Here is a 20,946-nt window from a genome sequence, read left to right as displayed (position 1 = left end):
TGCTCAGTCTCTGCCTCAGCCTCTGCCTCAGCCGGCAGCAACCTGCTCCATTTAGCAGACAACCCGGCCAACTGTTGTCAGCAGTGAGTAGAAGTATAAATCAAACAAAAGACTGGAAGCCTTCTTAGTAATCTAGTTTTAAGTCTATTTTCAGAAATAGGGGGCTAGGCAGTAGTGGTGCACACCTTTAATACCAGCACTTAGGAGACAGAGGCAGGCAGATCTCCGTGAGTTCGAGGCCAGCCTGGTCTGCAGAGTGAGTTCTAGGACAGCCAGGACTGTTACACAGAGAAACCCTGTCTCTCTCTCTCTCTCTCTCTCTCTCTCTCTCTCTCTCTCTCTCTCTCACACACACACACACACACACACACACACACACACACACACACACACACACAGGGGTAGGGTAGACCTGGGAGGAGTTAGGAGAGGCGGGGGTGGGGGGTGGGTATGATCAAAATACATGGTATGTATGTATGAAATTCTCAAAGAACTAATAAAAGTATAAGTAATTTACAAATGTAAGAAAGGCAAGAGCTACAAATGGAACTGTAAGTGACCATTATTACAATCAGGTAATGCAGCAGGGTAGAAAGAGAAAGCCCACAGATGAATAGGGATGTCAACGAGGACTAGCCGGAGATTATTGGTGGGAGGAACTACCACGAATGTAGTAACTTACAAGCAAAAAACAATGTAAGCTATGAATAGAATGGCTCCAATGGTACAGTGACAGGGTGGGAAATTTCAACGTGAACTTTCATTTTGAGACAGAAGCTCACTCTATATATAGCTCAGGCTGGCCTCAGACTTATGGCAATCCTCCTGCCTTAGCCTACACCATACCCAGCCTCAGTGAGTCTGAACAGACAGATCGTAGTTGCAGTCAGGGCTACAGAAGGATCTTTTATAGTCTGTCAGAATATTGGGCTGTTTGGACACAGCAATTAGACACTCTTAGAAGTGTGCACCTCATCCATGTTCCTGCCATTCACCACAGCCTTACATCCTAATTCCTGAAACTCCGCCTCCTCAGTGAAGTTTCTTCAAGAGCATATGACCCCCCTCTCACCCTTCTCCAGGCTGCATACAGAATGCCAAAAGAGGTTGTCTGTTAAACTTGTAACTATAAATTCAGCCAATGTCATCTTCCATCCCAAAAATGTATTTTGTTTGACTGTAAGGTGATATACTAAATATATATATATATATTTGCTTTGGGCTGTTATTTGTGTATATGCATATTATAGCATTCATTCACTGAGATACATGATGCATCTTTGTTTGGGAAGCACTTAGGATCCAGTACCAGAATTATGGAACTCTTCACACAGCGCTGACTGTCAAGGCCAATTTAAAGTACCCATCAATGAGTTTTACTATAATTCTGGACACATCATGTTGAGAGAAGAATTTACAGGAACTGTGAATCTGAAAATGCTTTTTTTCCTCTCAAGACAAGCTCTTACTAGTCTAAGCTGGCCTTGAGTTATGTAGCTGAGGCTGAACTTGAACAGCTGACTACCCTGCTTCCACCTCCTGAGTGTTGGATTACAGGCACGCACCAAGCCCAGATGGTGCTGGAGGAGATCCAACCAGGGCTTATGCACGCTAGTCAAGCTACATCTCCAGCCACTGAGAACTTTAATAAAATAATAATAATAATAGAAACACAAACATCTTTTACTGAATCTGGAGGAAGGATTTTAAGCTGTGGTAAAAGTAGTTTAGAAATAATCTGGAATAAAAAAGAAAAACAGGTGATAGCAGAGGAAGGAAAGCAGAAATGGAGCGTGCAGAGTAAACAACCAGAGCAGAGCTTTTTAGAGACCCAAGGGCACATCAAAGAAAAACAGAGCATTTCAACAAGGGTGTTAAACGTGGGAGAGAGCCAAAGAGGGCCATGGGCTTTTAAAAAGGGGGCGCGAAGAAGTAGCGGTGTATGTTGGCAGAAAGAAATGAAGAGATGAGAGGAAGGAGAAAATTTATAGCAGAGGAAGCTGGTGTGGAGTTTTCCTCTCAAGATGTCCAGCAGAGCAAGAAGAAATAAAAGCCCTGGGAAGGAGGCCGGGAGGGGCTGGAACACCGTGAGACAGAGGAGCAGGGTCCAGAGTAGGGCATTTTCTTCTTTTGATGAACTGACCCAGATTTCCTTGTTTGCGACCAAAGACAACTGCGGAGTTTAACGCTCTTTAAATGACAAAGATCCTAACCCTTGCGATTGCCTTTGGGGCAAGATAGCACACATTATAAGGATCAAGACAGACTGTGTCGCAGCACAAACAAATCCATTTTAGAAGCCACTGTAAGTGGCTGTGCTGTAGACACACAACTGTGAGTTAGACAGTTGTCTTCCTCTTGTGGGCCACACAGCAAACACAGCAACTTAGGGCTGCCTACCAGTTCACACTAGACAGTCGGTAACCCAGCACACACGGCAGGACTGTGACCCGCTTTTCTTTGCCTACTGGAATCCGATGCCCATCCCAAGGAATCTTTTACTTAGGTCAGAGTGCACAGGACAGGCTAAAGGGCTGTGGAGGAAAAGTTAAGGTTAAAAATAAAGACAATTAACTAAAGGAAAGGGAAGCAGAAGTGTGTTGCTGATAAGAACCAAGACGGATATGCAGAATTCAGTGCAGTCCAAAAGCCCCGAGGAGCTCCAGATCAGAAAGAAAAACACTCAACATCATAGAGCCCATCCCCCCCACCTCTCTCTCTCTCTCTCTCTCTCTCTGTCCCTCTCTCTTCTTTCTGCTCTGCAATTCACCAGCTCAAGATGATCTTCCCACCCCAGCCTCCCCATCCCAAGTGCCGAGAACACAGGCAGGAGCCACCAGGTTCGGCCATATAATCAACTAATCTTTTAAAATGTTTTAAGGCTTATTCATGTGTATGAGTGTTTTCCATTCATGTATTTATGAGAACCATGGGCATGCTGGGTTCCCAAAATCAGAAAAGGCTGTCAGATGCCCTGGTACTGGGATTATGAGTGGTTGTGAACAACCATGTGAGTGCTGGGAATCAAACCCAGGACTTCAAGTATAAATGCTCTTAAACCCCAAGCCATCTCTCCAGCCCCCATAAAACTAATCTTAATGACCTAAGTTTTGGTATTAAGTCAAACACATAACATTGGTTTTCAACTTTTATCCACGATTTTATTTTAAAATTCAGTAAGAGTAAGTTGTTTTTTTAAGGTAGGGTCTCACTCTAGCTCAAGCTGGCCTCATGCTAGTGGCAACCCAGTTTTCTTGACTCAGGGCTGGTTATATGGAAACAACCCTAACGGTCTTACTTTGGGGGCCTGGGACGGGGGTACTGATGGCAGGCGGGTTGCTACAGTAGACAGATTACTTTGTTTTTACACCATCCACTACCTTTGCTGGGCCGGCCAACATGGTGTTCCAGGGTACTTGAGAAATCCAAACATAATTTCTCCACCACGGAAAGCCTTTTCAGAGCCAGGAACTAGTGCAAAGATCCAGATAATCGAACTCTCCATCTCCCTGAAGCCTCTCCTTCACACAGGCCTCTGGACACACACCTCTGGCCCATCACACCTTACCTGCTGGGGTGGTAGATGCTTTGCTCTCAGAAGCCTAACCCAGCCTGAGCCTCACCATCTGCCTCCCGGTTTTTTTGGATCCTCCTCTCTCTAGGAAGACTGCAGGACTACCCCCCTCCCCCCCCGCGCGCGCGCGCGCAAGTTTCCCAGGGGCTCTACCCTGCCTGGCTGCCTCTATTCAGAAACAAACTGGATTTGGGGGCTTTGCATTTTGCACTGTGGTGCCAGCTGTGCAGAAAGCCCCCTCCATGATTTCTTTGGGCTCCTTTAAGACCCTCCCCTCCCCGGGCTCCAGACCTCCAATCTCCCAGAGCCATGATCTTCAAAGGCCATGCTCTGTCCCATCTGGGCAAGGCGGGCAGTGTGGGGTGACTCAGCCCCGGAATGTGCTCACTTCCCCACTCTGCACACCTGCCTGCACTGCTGGAACACAGCCTGGCCCCCACCAGAGGATGTTTTCCTTCCCCTGCACAGGTGGCCGTTGCCAACCCCTACCCAGACTCCTGCCCTGCCCCTTGCCCCAAAGCTGCTCTCCGGAGACTCAGTGGGCTGCGCTTTAACCACCGATCCCCCTACACGTCCACAGCAGTGCCCAGGCCACCCCCCTACACATCCACAGCAGTAGCAGCCCATCAACCAGTTCTACACTGCCCTGAAACTTCAAAAAGTAATCCTGCTCAGCCCCAGCCTCCTTCCAGAAGTTCCCACAGCTACATGCCTGCTTCATCTGCATTCCAGGAGGCTAATTCTCACTTCAAAGTTCGCTGTGGGTCAGACACCAGTGCCCACCAGGTCCCACTTCTGGACCCCCACCGCCTCCAGGATCTCCAGCCTCCCACTAGCTTCTGCTTCTAGTCAGTAGTTACTGAGAAAATAGTCTGCATCAGCCGTCAGGTGGGTCCCCCGCAAAGCTGTGGTAGAGCTACCTGATGACTAGACTCCTAAGCCCTATACTATGCTTGATGCCTTCTAATCCCTTCTCCAGCCAAGACAGCAGGGAGTCAAGGCCATGCCCCCTACAGGAGCTAACCTAGGTGCACCCTGCTAAGTTTTCCTTTGCTTTTGTCTTGACACCCCTCTGAAAGGGAATCTTGTTCTCTCACTCAATTTGGTGGGGGGGGGGGGTGCTTGGGGTGGAACCCAGGACATTGAGACAAGCACTCTATCAACGAACCACATGCCCAGCCAAAGCAAAGGGCATCTTGGAGGAAGACAGCTAAGGAATTAGAGGGGACAGTGACTGCTGAATGAAGAGATGGCCAGCATCCCGCCAGAAGTAGGTCCTATGTGCTGTACTAGGTGATGGAGTAAAGCTTGGAGTGAATGGACTACAGACTTGAATGAAAAGCAGAGCAAACATCTGTGAGCAGGAGCAGGATAGTTGGAACAACGCTGGGCCTTTGAAATGTGGGAAAGTGAGGTAAAAGAAGTCCAGTTGGAGCAGGGCCTTAGTAACAAACTATTATAAGTGCTCACAAAGGAGATTTGGGATGCACATGAGGGGGAAAAAGGGTCAGGATCAAATAAGGAAAAAAAAAAAAAACAAAGTCCTAAAGCTAGAGAAAGGCAGGGAGGGTAAGACGAACCCTCTCCCAAGGTACTGAGGTGGGAAAGGAGGCTTAATCAGCAGCATGACCTTTCACACCAGATATGAGGGACATCAAACGTCATGACTGAAACCATGTGGCTCCCAGGTCCACATTTGCTTTGGAAGGAGGCAGTAGGGTACCTGGGAGCCTAAATGTGGAAGGCAGAAGTTGACCAGGAGAGTGCAGTCCACAGTAGAGCTGTTTCCTGGCTTCCAGAGGAAAGAACACCAGCATTTTGCCTGAGCTTTACCCTCAGTAAGTGGCTATTTTCTGAGGGCCACAGGCCAAAGACGGTGCTAAGAACATCCCACATGCCATCTCATGAGGAGCCCATGAGCTGGCGTTTCCACTCTCAATGTACAGTGAAGAAACAGGAGAGCAGAGGTGAGGTGACTTGTGTGAGGCAGATGGCCAGTAAGAGTCACCACCTGAATCCCAGCAGTCCATCTACAGCCTTCCAGAGCCTGCAAAACTCAAAGAATGCCCAAGACGGAAGTCCACGAGGCCTTGTTCTGCCACCAGGAAAGAGGGGGTATATCTGTGGAAGTGGGACGATTTCTGTTACGGTACTCAGAAGAGATGCTTCTCTTTGAGGTAGGGCATTGCTAGGCATGGGGCAATCTGGCATCTCCTGCCTATTTGGGGTAAAAAACAATGGAAAGTTTATCTTTGGGGTGCCCATGGATGAAGCCCTCTCCCACAATGCTGAGGGTAGCCATTTCTCAGATGCATCAGGGACACCCTGCCCAGGAACTGAAGGAAACGTGCTCTCCACACAGATGCCCGCTGGCTCTCCTGGAGTCTCTGGCAGTTGCACCCTGCCGCTGCAGCGCCTTGGTTTGGCTGGGGCACAGGATTAGCCATCCCCAGGAAATGCCTCCCTCCGGTCCAGGCAGGGATCCCAGCACACACACCCCTGGTGGTGGAGGGCGGGTTGATGGAATGCTTCCTCTCCGCAGGTCAAGGAGATCTGGGGACCACCTGGGGCCTTCAGCCCTCCCCCTCCTGGCTGGGGTAGTGCCCAGTCCAGTGCCCCTTCCACGGCCACCTCCCCCCTCCTAGCTGTGTGGGGGCATGAATCAGCTCTCACAGCTTGTTAAAAGCTGGACCTCTTGTTTTCATGCCCTCACCTCAGGAAACGGAGTTACAGCCTGTCCAGTTCTACTCAGCAGGGGGCCAGGGTCCTCACTTTATAAACATCTCCAGCCTGTAAGAGCAGAGGGCACTGCCATGGTATGAGACAGGAGCCCAAGGAGAGAGAAACCCAAGAGCCAAGGAGCAAGGCAAGGAAAGCAAGGGGATCCGGCCAGAGGAATCTGAACCCACGCCAAGAAGGGTCTGAGAGCTGAGCTGCAGGAATGGCACTAAGGATGCTCTGGGCTGGACAGGGCAAGGGGATCCTGGGAGGCTGGAGGATCATCGGCTTGGTGGTGTCTCTGCTCCTGCAGCACCCGGGAGTTAACAGCAAGTGTTACTTCCAAGCTCAAGGTAAGGTGGACTGATGCTTAGGGGAAAGATGGGGGTGGTGCCGACGGCTCAGGGGTGACCCTATGTTCGAATACTCAGTCCTTCGATCTGTGAAACCGGAAGGACGATAGAGAGGGCTGGTGTGCATGGCCTCTCTCCTGCCCCAGACCAGAAGGACTGTGGCCAGCACTCCCAATCCTCACCCACTGACAGGACGATTCATTCTTCTCTAGCCCCCTGCCGCTATGACGGGAAGTTCTTCACTCTGGGCGAATCCTGGCTCCGCAAGGACTGTTTCCATTGTACCTGTCTGCATCCTGTTGGTGTGGGCTGCTGTGACACGTAAGTGACCAAGAGTGGCCAGAGGGAACGCCACTGGTGTGACTGAGGGATGGCCGGGGACCAACTAGACTTCTGTGAGGCGAGAATAAACAGAAGAGCATCATGCAACCGCAGATGTGAAGGCACCGATGGGAAAGGGAGTCGAGGTAGATCTGGAGGGACACACTCCTGCTTGGAAAACTAAGAAGTCCTTCTATGGGACGAGAGAGCTAAGGGAGGGCGTCTGGGGGACACTGAAGGAGGCTCTCGGAGGATGGCTGAGAGGGAAGGGCATGCCGTGAAGGTGGCTCTTCACTGTTCTGACTCTCCTCATCTTTGGTTTCCTAGGTCTCAGCATCCCATTGACTTCCCCGCTGAGTGTGAAGTACGCCAGGAGGCAGGAACCTGTCAGTTCTCTCTGGTGCAAAAATCTGACCCTCGGCTGCCCTGCAAAGGGGGAGGACCCGACCTCGAATGGGGCTCAGCTAACACCCCTGTTCCTGGGGCTCCTGCTCCCCACTCCAGCTAAAGGATCACCCATCCGCTGACTGCTCACTGCTGCTGCCACTTCCAGGGAAACCACTAGCAGCTGCCAATTTACTCTGAATAAATAAATCAATGCCACAGCTGAAAGCCTGGTTCTCGTCGCCTGCTGCGTGGGGCCCCGTGTGGGAAAAGCGGGGCCCACCCAAGTCCAGGTGTTGAGTTTCAGCATCTAGAAGAAACCAGTGCCACGGTGGGCATGTGGGCCAGTCTCAGATAGTTACGCTGCTGGTGCTGGGGCCTGGGGCAGCGTATGAGGCCAGGGCGGGGCTTGTGGGAAGCACTTTGATGGGAAGGTCCCAGCTGAAGGTGTCTACAGGCACCTGCTCGGGCCCTGTCCAGCTCGCAGGTTCAGGCTGCTGCAATGGGGGCAGAAGGACCAATCCTGGTTCTCGGGATGTTACAAACTCAAAATGCAATCGCCACTTCAAAGACACTGTGAAAGGAAAAGACAGAGGGAGATACTTGAAAACCACTGTTCTCAACCTATGGGGCTCAACCCCCTCATGGGTCAAAGGACCCTTTCAGAGGGGTCGCCTAAGGCCATCAGAAAAGAGAGATATTTACACTATGGTTCATAACAGTAGCAAAGTTACAGTTATGAAGTACCAATGAAAATAATTTTAGGGTTGGGGTCACCCCAACATGAGGAACTGTATGAAAGGGGTCACACTGTCAGGAAGGTTGAGAACCACTGGTCTAAAAGGTCAGGTGTGGTGGCACACGCCTGTAATCCCAGTATTGGGTGAAGCCAGCAGGACCACAAGTTCAAGGTCAGCTTGACGCCAGCTGGGGGACGACATGAGACCCTAATATCAAAAAAGAAAAAAAGAAAGCAAGCAAGTGGTGGGCAGTAAAAGCCGATGACGGGATGTGGTTAGTAAATGAAACAACAGACTCAGAACCACCAGGGTGGCTCAGCAGGTTAAGGGGACTGGCCACCAAGCCTGGTGACCTGAATTTGGTTCCCAGGACTCCTATGGCAGAAAGAACCAGCCCCAGAAAGCTGCCCTCTGACCTGCACACACATGCTGCGGGGCACCTGCCCAGATCCTCACACAAAATACAATAAATAAATGCATTTAAAATTCCCTGACTGGGTGTGATGGTGCATGCCTTTAATCCCATCACTCAGAAGAGGAAGCAAGTGGATCTCTGTGAGTTTGAGGCCAACCTGGTTTACACAGTGAACTCCAGGCCAGCCACAGCTACGGTGAAAACCCGTCTTTAAAAAAAAAAAAAAAAAGCCATGCAGTAGTGGCAAAGCCTTTAACCCCGGCAGAGGCAGGTGGATCTCTGTGAGTTCAAGGCCAGCCTGGTCTACAGAGTGAGTTCTAGGACAGCCAGGACTACACAGAGAAACCCTGTCTTTTTTTTTTTGTTTTTTTTGTTTGTTTTTCGAGACAGGGTTTCTCTGTGTAGCTTTGCGCCTTTCCTGGATCCTCGCTCTGTAGCCCAGGCTGGCCTCGAACTCACAGAGATCCGCCTGCCTCTGCCTCCCGAGTGCTGGGATTAAAGGCGTGCGCCACCACCGCCCGGCGAGAAACCCTGTCTCAAACAAACAAAACAAGTAGACACAGGGCAGGAGCTTCGATCAAACATTTCTTTTTAAGAAGTCTGGTGTGTTAACATGTTCACCAGAGATGCCATTAAGGACTGCAGCATCAACTCCTAGAAACACAAGGTCACCATAGTCAAAACTAGGTAGCTTGAAGTAAATGTGCTGAGGAGCCAGAGCTCAGCATCACGGGGACAGGAACGGTACTTTAAAGCCAGCTAGAGTTCAGGGGTCAGCACATCTAACAGACAGGGAAAGAGGAAAGATGTGAGAAAATGCGAAGGCTTGGGTGTGTATGTCTGGAGTTTGGGGACCAGGACCCATTACATTGGACCTAAGCCCGGCATTTACTCCCCTGCGCCTATTCCCCGAAACAGTGGGGCGCTCACCAATGGCCGTGCAGAAGCCAGGGGTGGAGCAGAGAGGGATGGGCAGAGAGAAGCTGGTTCTAGTTGTATGTAGGCAGGACTCCTGGTGCCGGGCATGAGTCACATGGGACACTGAAGGGGCAACTCCTGTCCCCCGGCGTCGCTGGTATTCGGGCTGGACGCGCTCTTCAGTCTGCAGGCTTACTGAAAACTGGGAGCAAGAAGTGAGGTGTAGAGCAGCAGACATTCAGAAATATGGACTGTAGGTGAGTGGTAGCTCTGAGGAACCCCGATTTCCACTTCTACAAACCACCCCTCTTTATGCAGGCCCCCCTTCCACCCCAGCCCTCCAGGCTGAGCACAATAAAAGCTGGTCCCTTCTCACCTGCAAACAAGCCACAGTTCCTTCCCTAAGTTTAAGGTCCCCACCACATCCTCGCCGAGTCTGTACACAGATTTGAAGATACCAAATGTCCCGACTTTCCCTCGGCCATCGCTGATATTGTATAGATCTGGGAGAATAGATATCAAAAGGCTACAGTTTACCCTGGGGAAAATCTAGACTGAGTCTCAGAGGCCAAAACATGAGACTTTTCTTTATAACGGGGGCAAGATATTAGCGGACCATGAAGGGATGTGGTAGCCAGGAGACTTTTTCAGACAGGAATACACTAAGGGAAGGGCTGGATCAGGGCAGTTAGGAAAGGATTCTCACGGAGACTGCGGCAGGAGGTGGCAGCCATGAGGCGCTCCCCAGCCAGCTCAGCTAGCCATGAATCCCTCTTCCCACTCTCATCCTCCTCTAAGAACGGACTGGACGGAGCCACAGCCTCATCTTGGGGAAAGTGGACATCCTGAAGACCTAGAGAGAATGAGCAGAGGGAATGCTGGGAGGAATCAGAGATGTGAGCAGACAGCTGGTTTCAGAGTCCAGCCTGAGGAGGGTGAAGGGGAGCCATGCTTTAAGGTCGACGTCTCGGCTTGCTCCCCACTCATCCCCAGCACTGTCCCTAACGCCGCCGCCGCCGCCGCCGCCGCCGGGAGTCCTGACAGGTCCCCTTGGCAAGCCTCTGCCCCAACCCTCCCTCTAGGAACCTGACTCACCAGTCAGCACAAGAACTCTCAAAGGGACTCGGAGTAAAGTGATGGGCGAGTTGACGCGCTGGCAGCCAATGGTCAGTTTGTAGACGTACTTGACCGACTGACCCCGAAAGGAAGGTGGACCCTCGGTGGGCAGCACTTCACTGTAGGAGTCTGGTTGAGAAAACAGCAGTCAGGGCAGCTGGAGGCAGCAGCGTCCGCCCTCCAGGACACTTAGAAGGCAATTCCAGGCTGGAGGGCAATCACTCACATGATTTGGACTCTCCAGGGTCAAGCCTCAAGTCACAAAACAGAATTTTTGGTGGAGTAGAAAGGATGCACTGACCCCTCTCACCTATGAAAAATAAGGAAGACTGCAGTTAAATGACTCCACTGTCCATTACTGACCAGAGTCACACAGCAAGTGGAGGCAGGGAGAACCGCCACCTCTTTCTGTTGTAATATGGCAACAGTCTGGTAATACGGCCCCCAAATCAACAGTTAAGTACCTTCCCCTACACCTGTGGTGTGTTGGTGACTACATCACGTAAAACTTAGCTTTACCCCTGGGTGACAATGACTTCCCCTCCCTCCAAGACAAATACTCTCTCTCTCACCTCGGTGCGGCAGGAAGACGGTCTGGCTGTCAGGCTGCACATCTGGCTGGCTGGAGTCAGGGGGTGGCAGTGCTACTCGACTCTCGCTGGCATGGAACTGGCAGTGGATCTGGGCACTGGCCCAGGCCAGAGCCTCACTGTGGAAGAGGAAAAAGAGGGAATGGGAAGACAGTTCCTGACTTCACAAATGCTTTCCTCCGATACTGTCTGACCAGACCACCAAGGTGAGATGACTGTCTCGTGACCGGGGAATCCAGAACCCCCAAAGTGAAACCATCACACAATGCAAAGTGCATCCAGTTCAAAGAGGGAGGAGGAGGAGGAGAGGCGGGTAGGGGCCATGGCATCCGCATCTTTGTCGAAAAGCCCTTCCCTACAATGAGCAAGGAGGAGGTGACGGTAGCGCAGTGACAGGACAAGCAAAGCTCTGATTTCGAAGGAGCGAGCGCCACCACCTTCAGTGCCAGCATCCCCACCTGGATGCAGAAGTGGCGGTCGGGGGCAGGGGATTAGTGACAGTCACTAAACATTCCAGAGCCTCCCCCGCCAGAAATACAGGACCTCGACTCAGCTCAGCCACCACTTCAATCATGGCAGCTCCAGAACCAAATCTAGAAGGAAACACACAGTGCCACAAGTCAGTACCGGGGAAAGAAGTGGTGGTGCCTGGGACCTAGGGTTATGTCTCGATCTGGGTCCCAGGGGGCAAGACGTAGGGTTTTTCCTTTCGGTGCGGGTGGGAAGCGCTGGGATTTGGGGAGCTGCAGGCGGATTGGATGGGCGACGGATACCGACTCTACTGCCGGCGTGAGGGCGTCGCTCTTGCCCAGACCTCTCCGAGTCCAGAGTCGGACTAGGCCCCCTGCGCCGCCACCCACAGGCTCCCAGGCCTGCCTCTGTGCCCGCTTCCCTCGAGGCTCCACATCCTAGCCCAAGACCCCGCTGCGCGTCACACCCCGCATACAAAGCGCGGAGCAATCTGCAATCGGGTATGGGAGACCCGCGGCGGATCTCGAACGTTAGGGAGCGCAGGCGCTCATCGGAGATCGGGGTGCGGTCGCGCCGCTCGGCCGCGGGAGCGATGCCGTTGCGGGTGCGGCCGATTGACTATGCCCGGAGTTCGGAGGAGTACTTTGGTTAGAGGAGGTACATGTTGCCGGAGGCATAGCCCTAAATTGTAGTGGTTATATGTGAGGGCGTGGGAGATTTTTCTAGAATGGGTTGGGGAAACGGGGATTGACACCTGAGAGGCGAGAATAGGTGCGATGTTGCTACCGCGGTCACGATTATGGTGACACTTGAATACCCTTCGCGTACAGTGAGAACGGAGGAGAGATAGTAGCAAAGGGGTGCTTCGGGTATCCGCAGCGCGTCGTTATTGAGATCCGCCTGTGGGGGTAGTGGGGGGTAAGCGTTCAGTGAGTGTTAGTCTGTATTCTCTCTTGGTGAGTTGGGTCGCTGGGCTTAGCTACTGATAAAAATTATGTCGGTGGGGGCGCGGGCCGCAGAACATGATCAACTTTTAGGTCACAGCACAAGGGAAGGTAGACCGCTCTGAGTGCAACCATGCCAGTTTTCTTGTTGTTTTGTTTTAATTCTATTGGAGGTTGTCTTGTGTTGGTTGGAGGACTTTGGCTTCATAAGCACTTCTCAATAACAAAAGAGGAACCGGCCTAGTGTACACTGTTGTTCCTTCTAGTTCTGGTGAATCTGCATAGCTGGACTACACACACAGGACAAGGAGAGAGAATGGAGCGATCGAATTGGCCTCGAGCTAGTCAAATGGGCAGAACTCTAAAATAGGTCCCAGCGGCTAGGGACGGCGGTACCATGCAGCCGTGGAGACAGCTGGAGCCGGGCCGTGGCGGTGGTCCGAGGGTCGCCGGAGCTCCTGGGCGGGTCCAGGGGCGGTGCTTACGGGCAGGTTATCCTATGGGCGGCTCGCCCGTGCCGAGCCGTCGGGCCTTCAGGCGAGTCTGTGAGTGTCTCGACCAGGACTGGGAGACTGAGATGCTAAGGAGCCGTCAGAGACAACAGGCCCACCCGAAAGCCCATACTCCGACGCCTTTGACTATGTAATAAGCTGTGTGACACTAACGCTAGTAAGGTCACCAACAAGCTGCAGATAAATAAGAGGGGGGATGGCTGCCATAGAGTCAAGAAACCCGCGCTACTTACTTACGGGCTACACTGACCGCAGAGATGGAGGCACGTCCAAAAAACGATGCAGGGCCCAGAGCTTAACGACCAGACACGACTATGTCCGTTAGACGTGCACTAGATAACCGAGTGAGAGCGCTCTGGGAGCGGATACAATAGCCGCAGCGGATCTTTAAAGCGCGCCGCGCTCGAGGCGGGACCGCACCGTAAACCGCAACGTTAGGCGCTAGAACTGATCTCATTATATAGACGTTGTCGGTATTGACAGAGTGCACGAGAGGATGAGATAACGTTGAGATCCTGCACGCAGCAGGCGGGATCGGTGATAGACAGGTCATAGCGCAAATTCTATTCCCGCTGTAGAGAATAGGACGCTCTTGTAATCGGCCTTGAAGAGCGAACAGTCTGGACAAGGTCCCAGAGCGTGGAGTACGGATGTTATTTATTGCAAGCGGACTAGCAGGCGAGCGATTAGACCGGGCAGGAACCAGTGCGAACATGGAACTCTGCGTACCCACGGGGTTTCAGAGCGAGAGATGCGAGAGCTGTGGCCGAGAGAGCCCCAAGTTATTTGCATGAAGAATTACTGGGGAACCGGAGGAGCCGTGGCGGGGTTCCTGACTGCGGGAGGCCCTGACGAGGAGAGCAGAGAGTTGAATCTCGGGACAAGCGAGATTAGCCACGTATGGGAGCGCAATTCTGTTACGTGTAGCGGAGAGGATATTCCTGCGCGGAGCCACGCTCTAGTCGACCAAGATTAATATCCAACGAGTCGGTATAGCTCTGAGGGAAACAGTTCGTACCAGTCTCTCCCTCGGGGCTCGCAGCGCATTGCCTGCTGTATACAGGTGTATGGACGGAGTAGATCTGAGTTGTGGACAGAGGAGAGGAGAGAGCGCCTTGTCAATGTACTAACAAATCTCTTCTATATCTATATCTGTGGAGAGAGGCCGAAACTAAGCGAGCTGATATGATCGTTGAAGATGAGCGTATATGGGAGGGTGAGAGAGGAGAGCAGAAGAGACGCGTCACGAGAGAGCCTTATGCACAGATGCGACGGTGGCCAGACAATTTATCTTCCAAAAACTTGGATGCCGGCTAGTGCATAGTGGGAAAAGGATCCAATGGGCAGTCGGGCGCCTGGTGCAGCCACACACACGTCCCGCATGTCCAGCATCTCTTGTGAACCCTAGTGCCAGTTGTTCCGGGTGAATGAGAGAGCTGAAGAGGTTTCTGCCCACGCGACTTACAGTTCCTGGATACTCTATAGCAATCTTGCCCCACGCGTCCTGCGAGAAGGGACACATGAAGGCGTGTGGAATCCGCGATTCCCACACAAGTGTTTCGATTTATAGACTCCGAGGAGAGGAGGAGACGTTGCACTTCAATGATCGTCAAGTGCTGGCGACGGGTGTGTATCCGGATGGAGTGATGCGGTGAATAAGGCCCGATGCGGGCACGTGGTAGTTGCTATGATACTATAAGGCGCATTATATTAGTTTTAGTGGGGGAGTACGCGCAGACCACACAGACGGAGCGGTAACGTGCAGTGAGTATATGCAGGATAGTGAACAGCTTGATAGTACGACTGCTATAGGCTTAGACATGTGGTGTTGGGCGAGCTGTATCGGAACTGAGCTAATTACCACTGTATACGGGGCTAGCAAGAGTGAGTATCCGAACCTCACGGAGAGGGGGCAACGCAACGCATGCGAAGAAATGAGGGAAAGATTATTCGGTGGTTGCAATGTGTCTGCGCAGCAGTAAGCGGTAAGGCTTGGGACCGGTTTTGTGGGGAGTCAATCTTCCTATTTTTAGGCTCGCTCTGTGCACTCTCTTTCCAGACTTATACTTTATACTCTCGAGGTGGCAAAGTATAGTACCGCCTCTGTTGTCTGAGACAGTGATTATTTGCCGAGGAGGAGTTTCCTCCCAGCCCTTGTTAACTTGAGCAAGCTGAAGCAGTCTGTGTACTATTAAGCTGTGCCGCTTCAGTCCAGCATTCATCTGGTCTCTTTCTCTAGCTCTGAACTCCTGGCAGTCAGTTGAAGTCTGGCTGTGTCAAACCTAAGAGCGGGTGAGAAGTCACTCTATTCTGTGACCGAAGGCTTCTGATACAACAAAGACAAAGATATCGAGAATGAATGTGCATACCGAAAATATAGTGTACACAATATATGACATCTCCTACTTGAGAGGGGCCACGGCCTGAGGCAAGGGATTATTTGCAACTCTAAGAGCTGCAGAGAAAGACTGAACACCACAGTCGAAAGCCCCCAGGTCACCATAGGGGGAGACCTGGGGAGAAGAGCTCAGCGTGGGACACGCACCCACGACTGGAGGACTGATTCCACAGAAGCGCCGCTACGGATGAATATCTAGCCAAGAATGTGCTTCAGGGCTCAAAACAGTGCTAGTAGCTAGATCTTCCAAGACGGCACATCGCACGCGAAGTGTACCAACTTGCCGGGCTGTGTCTGGACCAAGGAGACGTCAGTTGGGCGACACCTCCGCTTCTCAGAGGTCTCACAGCACACTCGCGGCCAAGTCTATGTATGTTCTTATTAGACACCTCTGGACAGTACTGAAAGAACTAGCCGATGAGCCCACCCCATACCTAGTCACACACGAGACAGAGGTGCGATAGAAAGGCAGACAGCATTATTCTGAGGTCATTCTGACGTAGCGCACTTGTAAGCACAGTGCCTGGGGAGGGATGCATACAAACGGTTTGGGGAACTCAACCCGCACAGGCTTATAAACATAGGGAGAGCCCTTCCCGCCCCAGTGAGTGCCGGGGGCCGGCGAAAGTGCGGCACTTACCGGGGGGGAACCACACCCGCCCGACGGACATCAGCGAGCGAGGGCAATGGAGGAACACAGGACCCCTAAAGTACTGCGTGGCGACCTCGCAAAAAGAGCTCCCGTAGGTTACGGCCTATACATCCCACTCAACGACATGCAGCGTACCATTCATCGACGCAACCTCTTTCATCTTCCTTCTCTGGCCAGCCTTATGGAAACTGATATCTTGATGTTAGTTAACTTTTCTGTTCATGTGGCTAATGATCAACCGCGCGACAAAAGTAAGTGTGAACGGGCAGTTCTGGTGTTTTAGGCGTTAGACAGTTTTGGGCGGATACACTACGTCAGCAGGGTCTTATTGTAGAAAGTAACAGGTGGAGGAAATGAGGTGGGCAGGAGAAACGCAGCAGGTCAAAGCCATGCCAGCTAGAGTAGTGTCGACAGAGACCAGAAGCAGGAGCAAGGTGCAAGTGAGGTGAACGAGAGTGGACGGCAGCGTACCTAGTCTTATCACACGCTCCAAACCTAACCGCGCGTTATAACCATCTTATCATTTTCAAGTCGATCCGGGAAGCGGTTTAGAGACGTGACCACAGCCCGCATGGGGCGTGGCGGCGGCCAGCGCACCACTTAAGAAGCCACGGAAAGCAGTGTATATATAAGAACCACGCCCTGAGGACCCACATATATAATCGAGTTATCTCTATAGTGCCTCACTAACGGCATTGCCCCCACCCGTTGTGTCACGTCCTACATGAGACGCACATAAGAGCGGCAACCTAATTCACGAGCGTCCCACGATCAGCAACCATTGGCCCATATAGCCCAGTTGTGTACGTATCTATTGTATATCCGCAGGGTCTATGTACACGAGGGCGCACAACGACGGACAGCAGGAAGTGTTAACGTTCAAATGAGAGATGTCATTTCGTCCCATGGCCTCTTGCACTCAGTGTGGAAGAACTGAGTCGAGCGCGAGAGGGCGCTACCTAGGTTTATGATAAGCGGCGCGTCCTCACCACAACTATTGACTTGGCTTCCACCGAAAGTAGACCGGAACGGAGAGCGTGGTTAAGGCTCGCATTGGTAAAATCCACCCACGAGCGCGCTACGCTTAGAGCGGAGCCACGAGAGAGGAGGAGATCACGGAAGGTGCTGGCAGAAGAATACAGTAAGGAGTCTATCATTCAGGACGTTCGAGCAGCGTACATTTAATAGAGGCACACACACGAGATGCACTGAGCGACCGAGACTGAGCAAGGGAATACCCTGGAGTGAGCAATGAGAGAGAGGAGAGAGAGAGCACAAGGAGTGCTGTCAGGCTAGTTGTGGGAGTCTCAACTTCGAGTTCAGTTTGACTGCTGTCCCCTTGGCCAGTGTCTACTCCCTGACAGTCCTTTGCTCTGCCTGTCTTAGTAGTTTCTAATTCTCCAATCCTCTGGCCTCTCGCCACGGTCCTCTCCTCTAAACTGGCCCCCACCTATCCTTTGTCTTCCACGCCTTTTACCCTGTCTCTGGAGTTCACCCTTCCATTATTCTTAATACGTTCTTCCCTCCCAACTCTCGCTCCAGTCTGCCTTCCATTGTTCTTTCTATGTCAACTGTCTGTACATCCATTCACTTATGAATTCATCAAATATTTATGGGCTGCGGGCCCTGTGCCTTGTCCTGTGCTTCGAGCTGTGGCTGACATTCATCTAGTCTTGGTCATTGTCCCCGAACCCAAGGAACTTAAAAATGTCATGCTCACGTGAGGAACACAATGAAATAACAAGGCAGTGTCTAATTAGGAACTGAGATAGTGTGTGGCAGTAATCATACCTGTCACCAATATTCTGCTTTATGACTTTCTTATCTGTTAGGCTATTTGATCTTTCGGTGATAACATGAGGTAGCTAGGGCAGAGTTATTCCCATTTTGCAGATGAGGAAACAAAAACTTGAGGGTTCACATATCTAATTACTTGTTTAGATGTGACTGAATGTTGGGTATAAAGTGATTGGTTAAGGAGGAGAGTGGACGTGGGAAAGCCTGGCAGGCAGGGCTTGCTTAGTGACCCTCCTGAAGGAGAACGTATAAGGAATAAGACTAGAAACAGGCTGAGGCAGATGTCCTAGCCTTCAAAATAGAACCGTCTACTTGTATGGGACAGTCCTGATTGTTTCCTGTTAGATACAAAGGGAGGAGCAAGAACAGGGAAACACTGTGATTTGTTTGTTTGTTTGTTTGTTTTCAGGACAGGGTTTCTCTGTGTAGCCCTGGCTGTCCTAGAACTCACTCTATAGACCAGGTTGTCCTCAAACTCACAGAGATCTGCCTGCCTCCTGAGTGCTGGGATTAAAGGTGTGGGCCACCACCACCCGGCTAACGCTGTGATGTTTTAGAAAGCTTTACTATAGTGGGTATTTTGATTTTGTTTTATTTTGTTGAGACAGGTTCTCACTGATGCACAGGTTGTCCTGGAAATCATTATGTAGCCCAGGCTAACCTCAGTTCCAAGTGCTGGTTTGACAGGTGTGAGCCATCATACCCAGTTCATTTACTGGGTGTTTTTAAAGAGCAGAATCTGAAGGGGGACGGCCTCACAGGGAAATGGTCCAGGATAGAAACACCAGCGATCTCTAAGCGAGGTGCTTGGTCTCCCTGGTGTAGTCTTTAAATGCCACCGTTCATAATCATAAATAAAGTCATTTTTAAAAGAGGAAGTCCTTTTGGCAGCTTCTGCTTGTTTGGAAATTAGGGGGATGTGTAGAGGATGTAGCCAGGGAAGGGCAACTAGTCCTTTGAACACAGACAAAAGCTCCTGAGGTTTGAGCGCACACAGCGGTGGTGGAGTCAGAACAATCAGGTCTCCTTCAGAATAGAGAAACAAGGGTGTCCTGCATGTGGACTGGGGCAACTGGGAAGATAGGGGACCCTGAACTGGAGTAATCCAGAGGAAGACAGTTTGGAAGATATAGTGATGGGTCCTAGGTTATTGTTTGAGACAGAGTCTCACCGTGTAGTCTATGCTGGCCTCAAACTTGTGACCCTTCTGCCTCAGCCTTCAGAATGCTATGATTACAGGACTGTTCGTGGAGCCTGACATTCTTGGGACATTTAGGGGGAGATCACAGCAGAATATCAAGACAAAGGCAGATAAGAAACAGCCCACTCACCCTCCTACTCACATTGACATTTGCTCCTCAGGTACTTGAAGTGGTGGTACCGGAAGACCCAGGTGGAAAAGAAGACCCCTTTTATCGACATGTTCAACTCTGTACCCCTGAAGACAGGAATCTATGCGTGAGTCCAAAGCTCCACGCCCTTATAGAGGTCTGATTTTCTAATGCTTCTTGCAGAGGCAGGCAAAGAAGGCCTTCCTAAGTTAGATGCATACGCTGGCAATCTCACGACTGGGGCACAGGCCTACCTAAGGTTTTTAGAGCCCAGGACAGGAGAACCGTGGGGCAGGTTTGTGTCTTGCATGGTATCCCTATAGTTAGATATCTACTACAACCACACTGGACCACCGATCACTGTATGTGATTGTAACTTCTATTCTCTCTATGCTTGTCTATCTGTCGTGGAGTGCGGCAATCTGAGAGGAAGATAGAGAGGCTAAGTCCAAACCAGCACGTACGGGCTGGAATGAGAGGCGCGAGGTAATTCTACGTCGTGTGAACACAGAGCCCATGAGAGTCCGGACGAATTAACCAAGACAACATGTGCAGACCAAGTATATGCGAAGTAGGACAATAGACTACAAACATAGGGGCACTACAGGCATAAGCGATAAGCGTGGCTCGAGTCCGGAGCTGAGCCAAGAACAACCACAACGGATAACTGGAGGTGGCGAGAGAGAGAATATCTTTCGACAATCGACCTATGGCAGCAACTTCTATGTTAGCTTTTTCTACCATCAAAATGCTCAGCCAGCATGTCACCGCTCTACACACACGACACACGATTGACCGACAAAACTACGGTATATGCGAGAGATGAGATGGCAAGTGCGCACCAGAATCACACAAGCCGGCAGAAGAGTAAACATGCCTGATAAATTGCCTGTCATCCCCAACTGGTCTCCCAGCTCACAGTCTTCTCGAGTCATTGCCTCAGCCAGTACCAGGATTGCGCACAAGTAGTTAAAGAATAACACTCTCCCGACTGGCACTAAACCGGCATAGGATCGAAGACGTAGGAGTCGCGCACAAATCCCCTATCTCCAGCGAGATGACTATTTGGCGACCCACTGAGATGAATATAGCATCTAAAGTAGGTCACAACAGGCAGCTAAGAGAACTAGAGCACACGAGTCTGACACACACCGCGAGCCCTAGACTAGCCCGACACAAGATCAAAGATATATATGATTCTATGTATCGCGGGGTCAAGCACCCTAGCCCCATAGAACTAACGACTGCTCCTCACTTAATACAGGTGATTCAAGTTTAAGTGGCTGTGGCTTACTACCACTTTAGCATGCCGCACCAAAGCCTCACAAATCTTCTTGTCCACATCGTTTGCGCCAATCATCTCTATCCCATTTATTTCCAAGGGGAATGCACTTTGGAAAGCAACATGAGTCATGCATGTAATTATGGTAGCGTGTGCTACCTGTGTCAATACACTGTGGTAGACCGTGCTCGATTGATATCTTGACCTATTCCTTAACAAAAGCCATTAACAGAGAGTCTATATTCGGCATGGCCATTCCGTTTACAGGTATGAAAGAGAACACGAGGCGAAATCTACATCGCTGAAGTGAAATTAAGTAAAAGAATGGCTCAAGCACATCGGCTCAGCATGGTAGGCGAAAATCAGAAAGTCATACCAAGTACCGGTCCTGGTGTATTCTATATATGAAGACCGGGTGGTCTCTAACGCG

At 51.1% G+C, this 20,946-nt stretch overlaps 2 protein-coding genes across 2 annotated transcripts; one reads left to right on the top strand and one right to left on the bottom strand.

Annotated features, from left to right (window-relative positions):
* The first annotated feature begins 3,159 nt into the window (after window positions 1-3,159).
* On the top strand, window positions 3,160-7,578 carry LOC114703204 (microseminoprotein, prostate associated). The gene is made up of 3 exons (XM_028883944.2): window positions 3,160-6,645; window positions 6,858-6,966; window positions 7,294-7,578. Exons 1-3 carry the CDS (start codon window positions 6,516-6,518, stop codon window positions 7,472-7,474), a joined length of 420 nt encoding a protein of 139 aa, XP_028739777.1. The 5' UTR covers window positions 3,160-6,515; the 3' UTR covers window positions 7,475-7,578.
* Rgp1 (RGP1 homolog, RAB6A GEF complex partner 1) lies at window positions 7,491-11,745 on the bottom strand. Its single transcript, XM_028883942.2, is given in 9 exon segments — window positions 7,491-7,924; window positions 9,436-9,625; window positions 9,800-9,822; window positions 9,825-9,926; window positions 10,130-10,276; window positions 10,519-10,668; window positions 10,766-10,849; window positions 11,112-11,248; window positions 11,588-11,745. Coding segments are annotated over 9 exon segments (1,173 nt in total). The 5' UTR covers window positions 11,704-11,745; the 3' UTR covers window positions 7,491-7,700.
* Between the last annotated feature and the right edge of the window lie 9,201 nt (window positions 11,746-20,946).

Source organism: Peromyscus leucopus, chromosome 2, assembly GCF_004664715.2.
Source record: "Peromyscus leucopus breed LL Stock chromosome 2, UCI_PerLeu_2.1, whole genome shotgun sequence".
NCBI classification, from domain to species: Eukaryota; Metazoa; Chordata; class Mammalia; order Rodentia; family Cricetidae; genus Peromyscus; species Peromyscus leucopus.
This window is presented reverse-complemented; position numbering and strand designations above follow the sequence as displayed.

What these genes read in the sequence shown, in the direction of transcription:
- LOC114703204 (XM_028883944.2), top strand. Translation starts at nt 6,516, where the DNA reads ATGGCACTAAGGATGCTCTGGGCTGGACAGGGCAAGGGGATCCTGGGA. An exon ending in GTGTTACTTCCAAGCTCAAG is followed by an intron (nt 6,646 to 6,857) that starts GTAAGGTGGACT and finishes ATTCTTCTCTAG; the next exon opens with CCCCCTGCCGCTATGACGGG. An exon ending in GGTGTGGGCTGCTGTGACAC is followed by an intron (nt 6,967 to 7,293) that starts GTAAGTGACCAA and finishes TTGGTTTCCTAG; the next exon opens with GTCTCAGCATCCCATTGACT.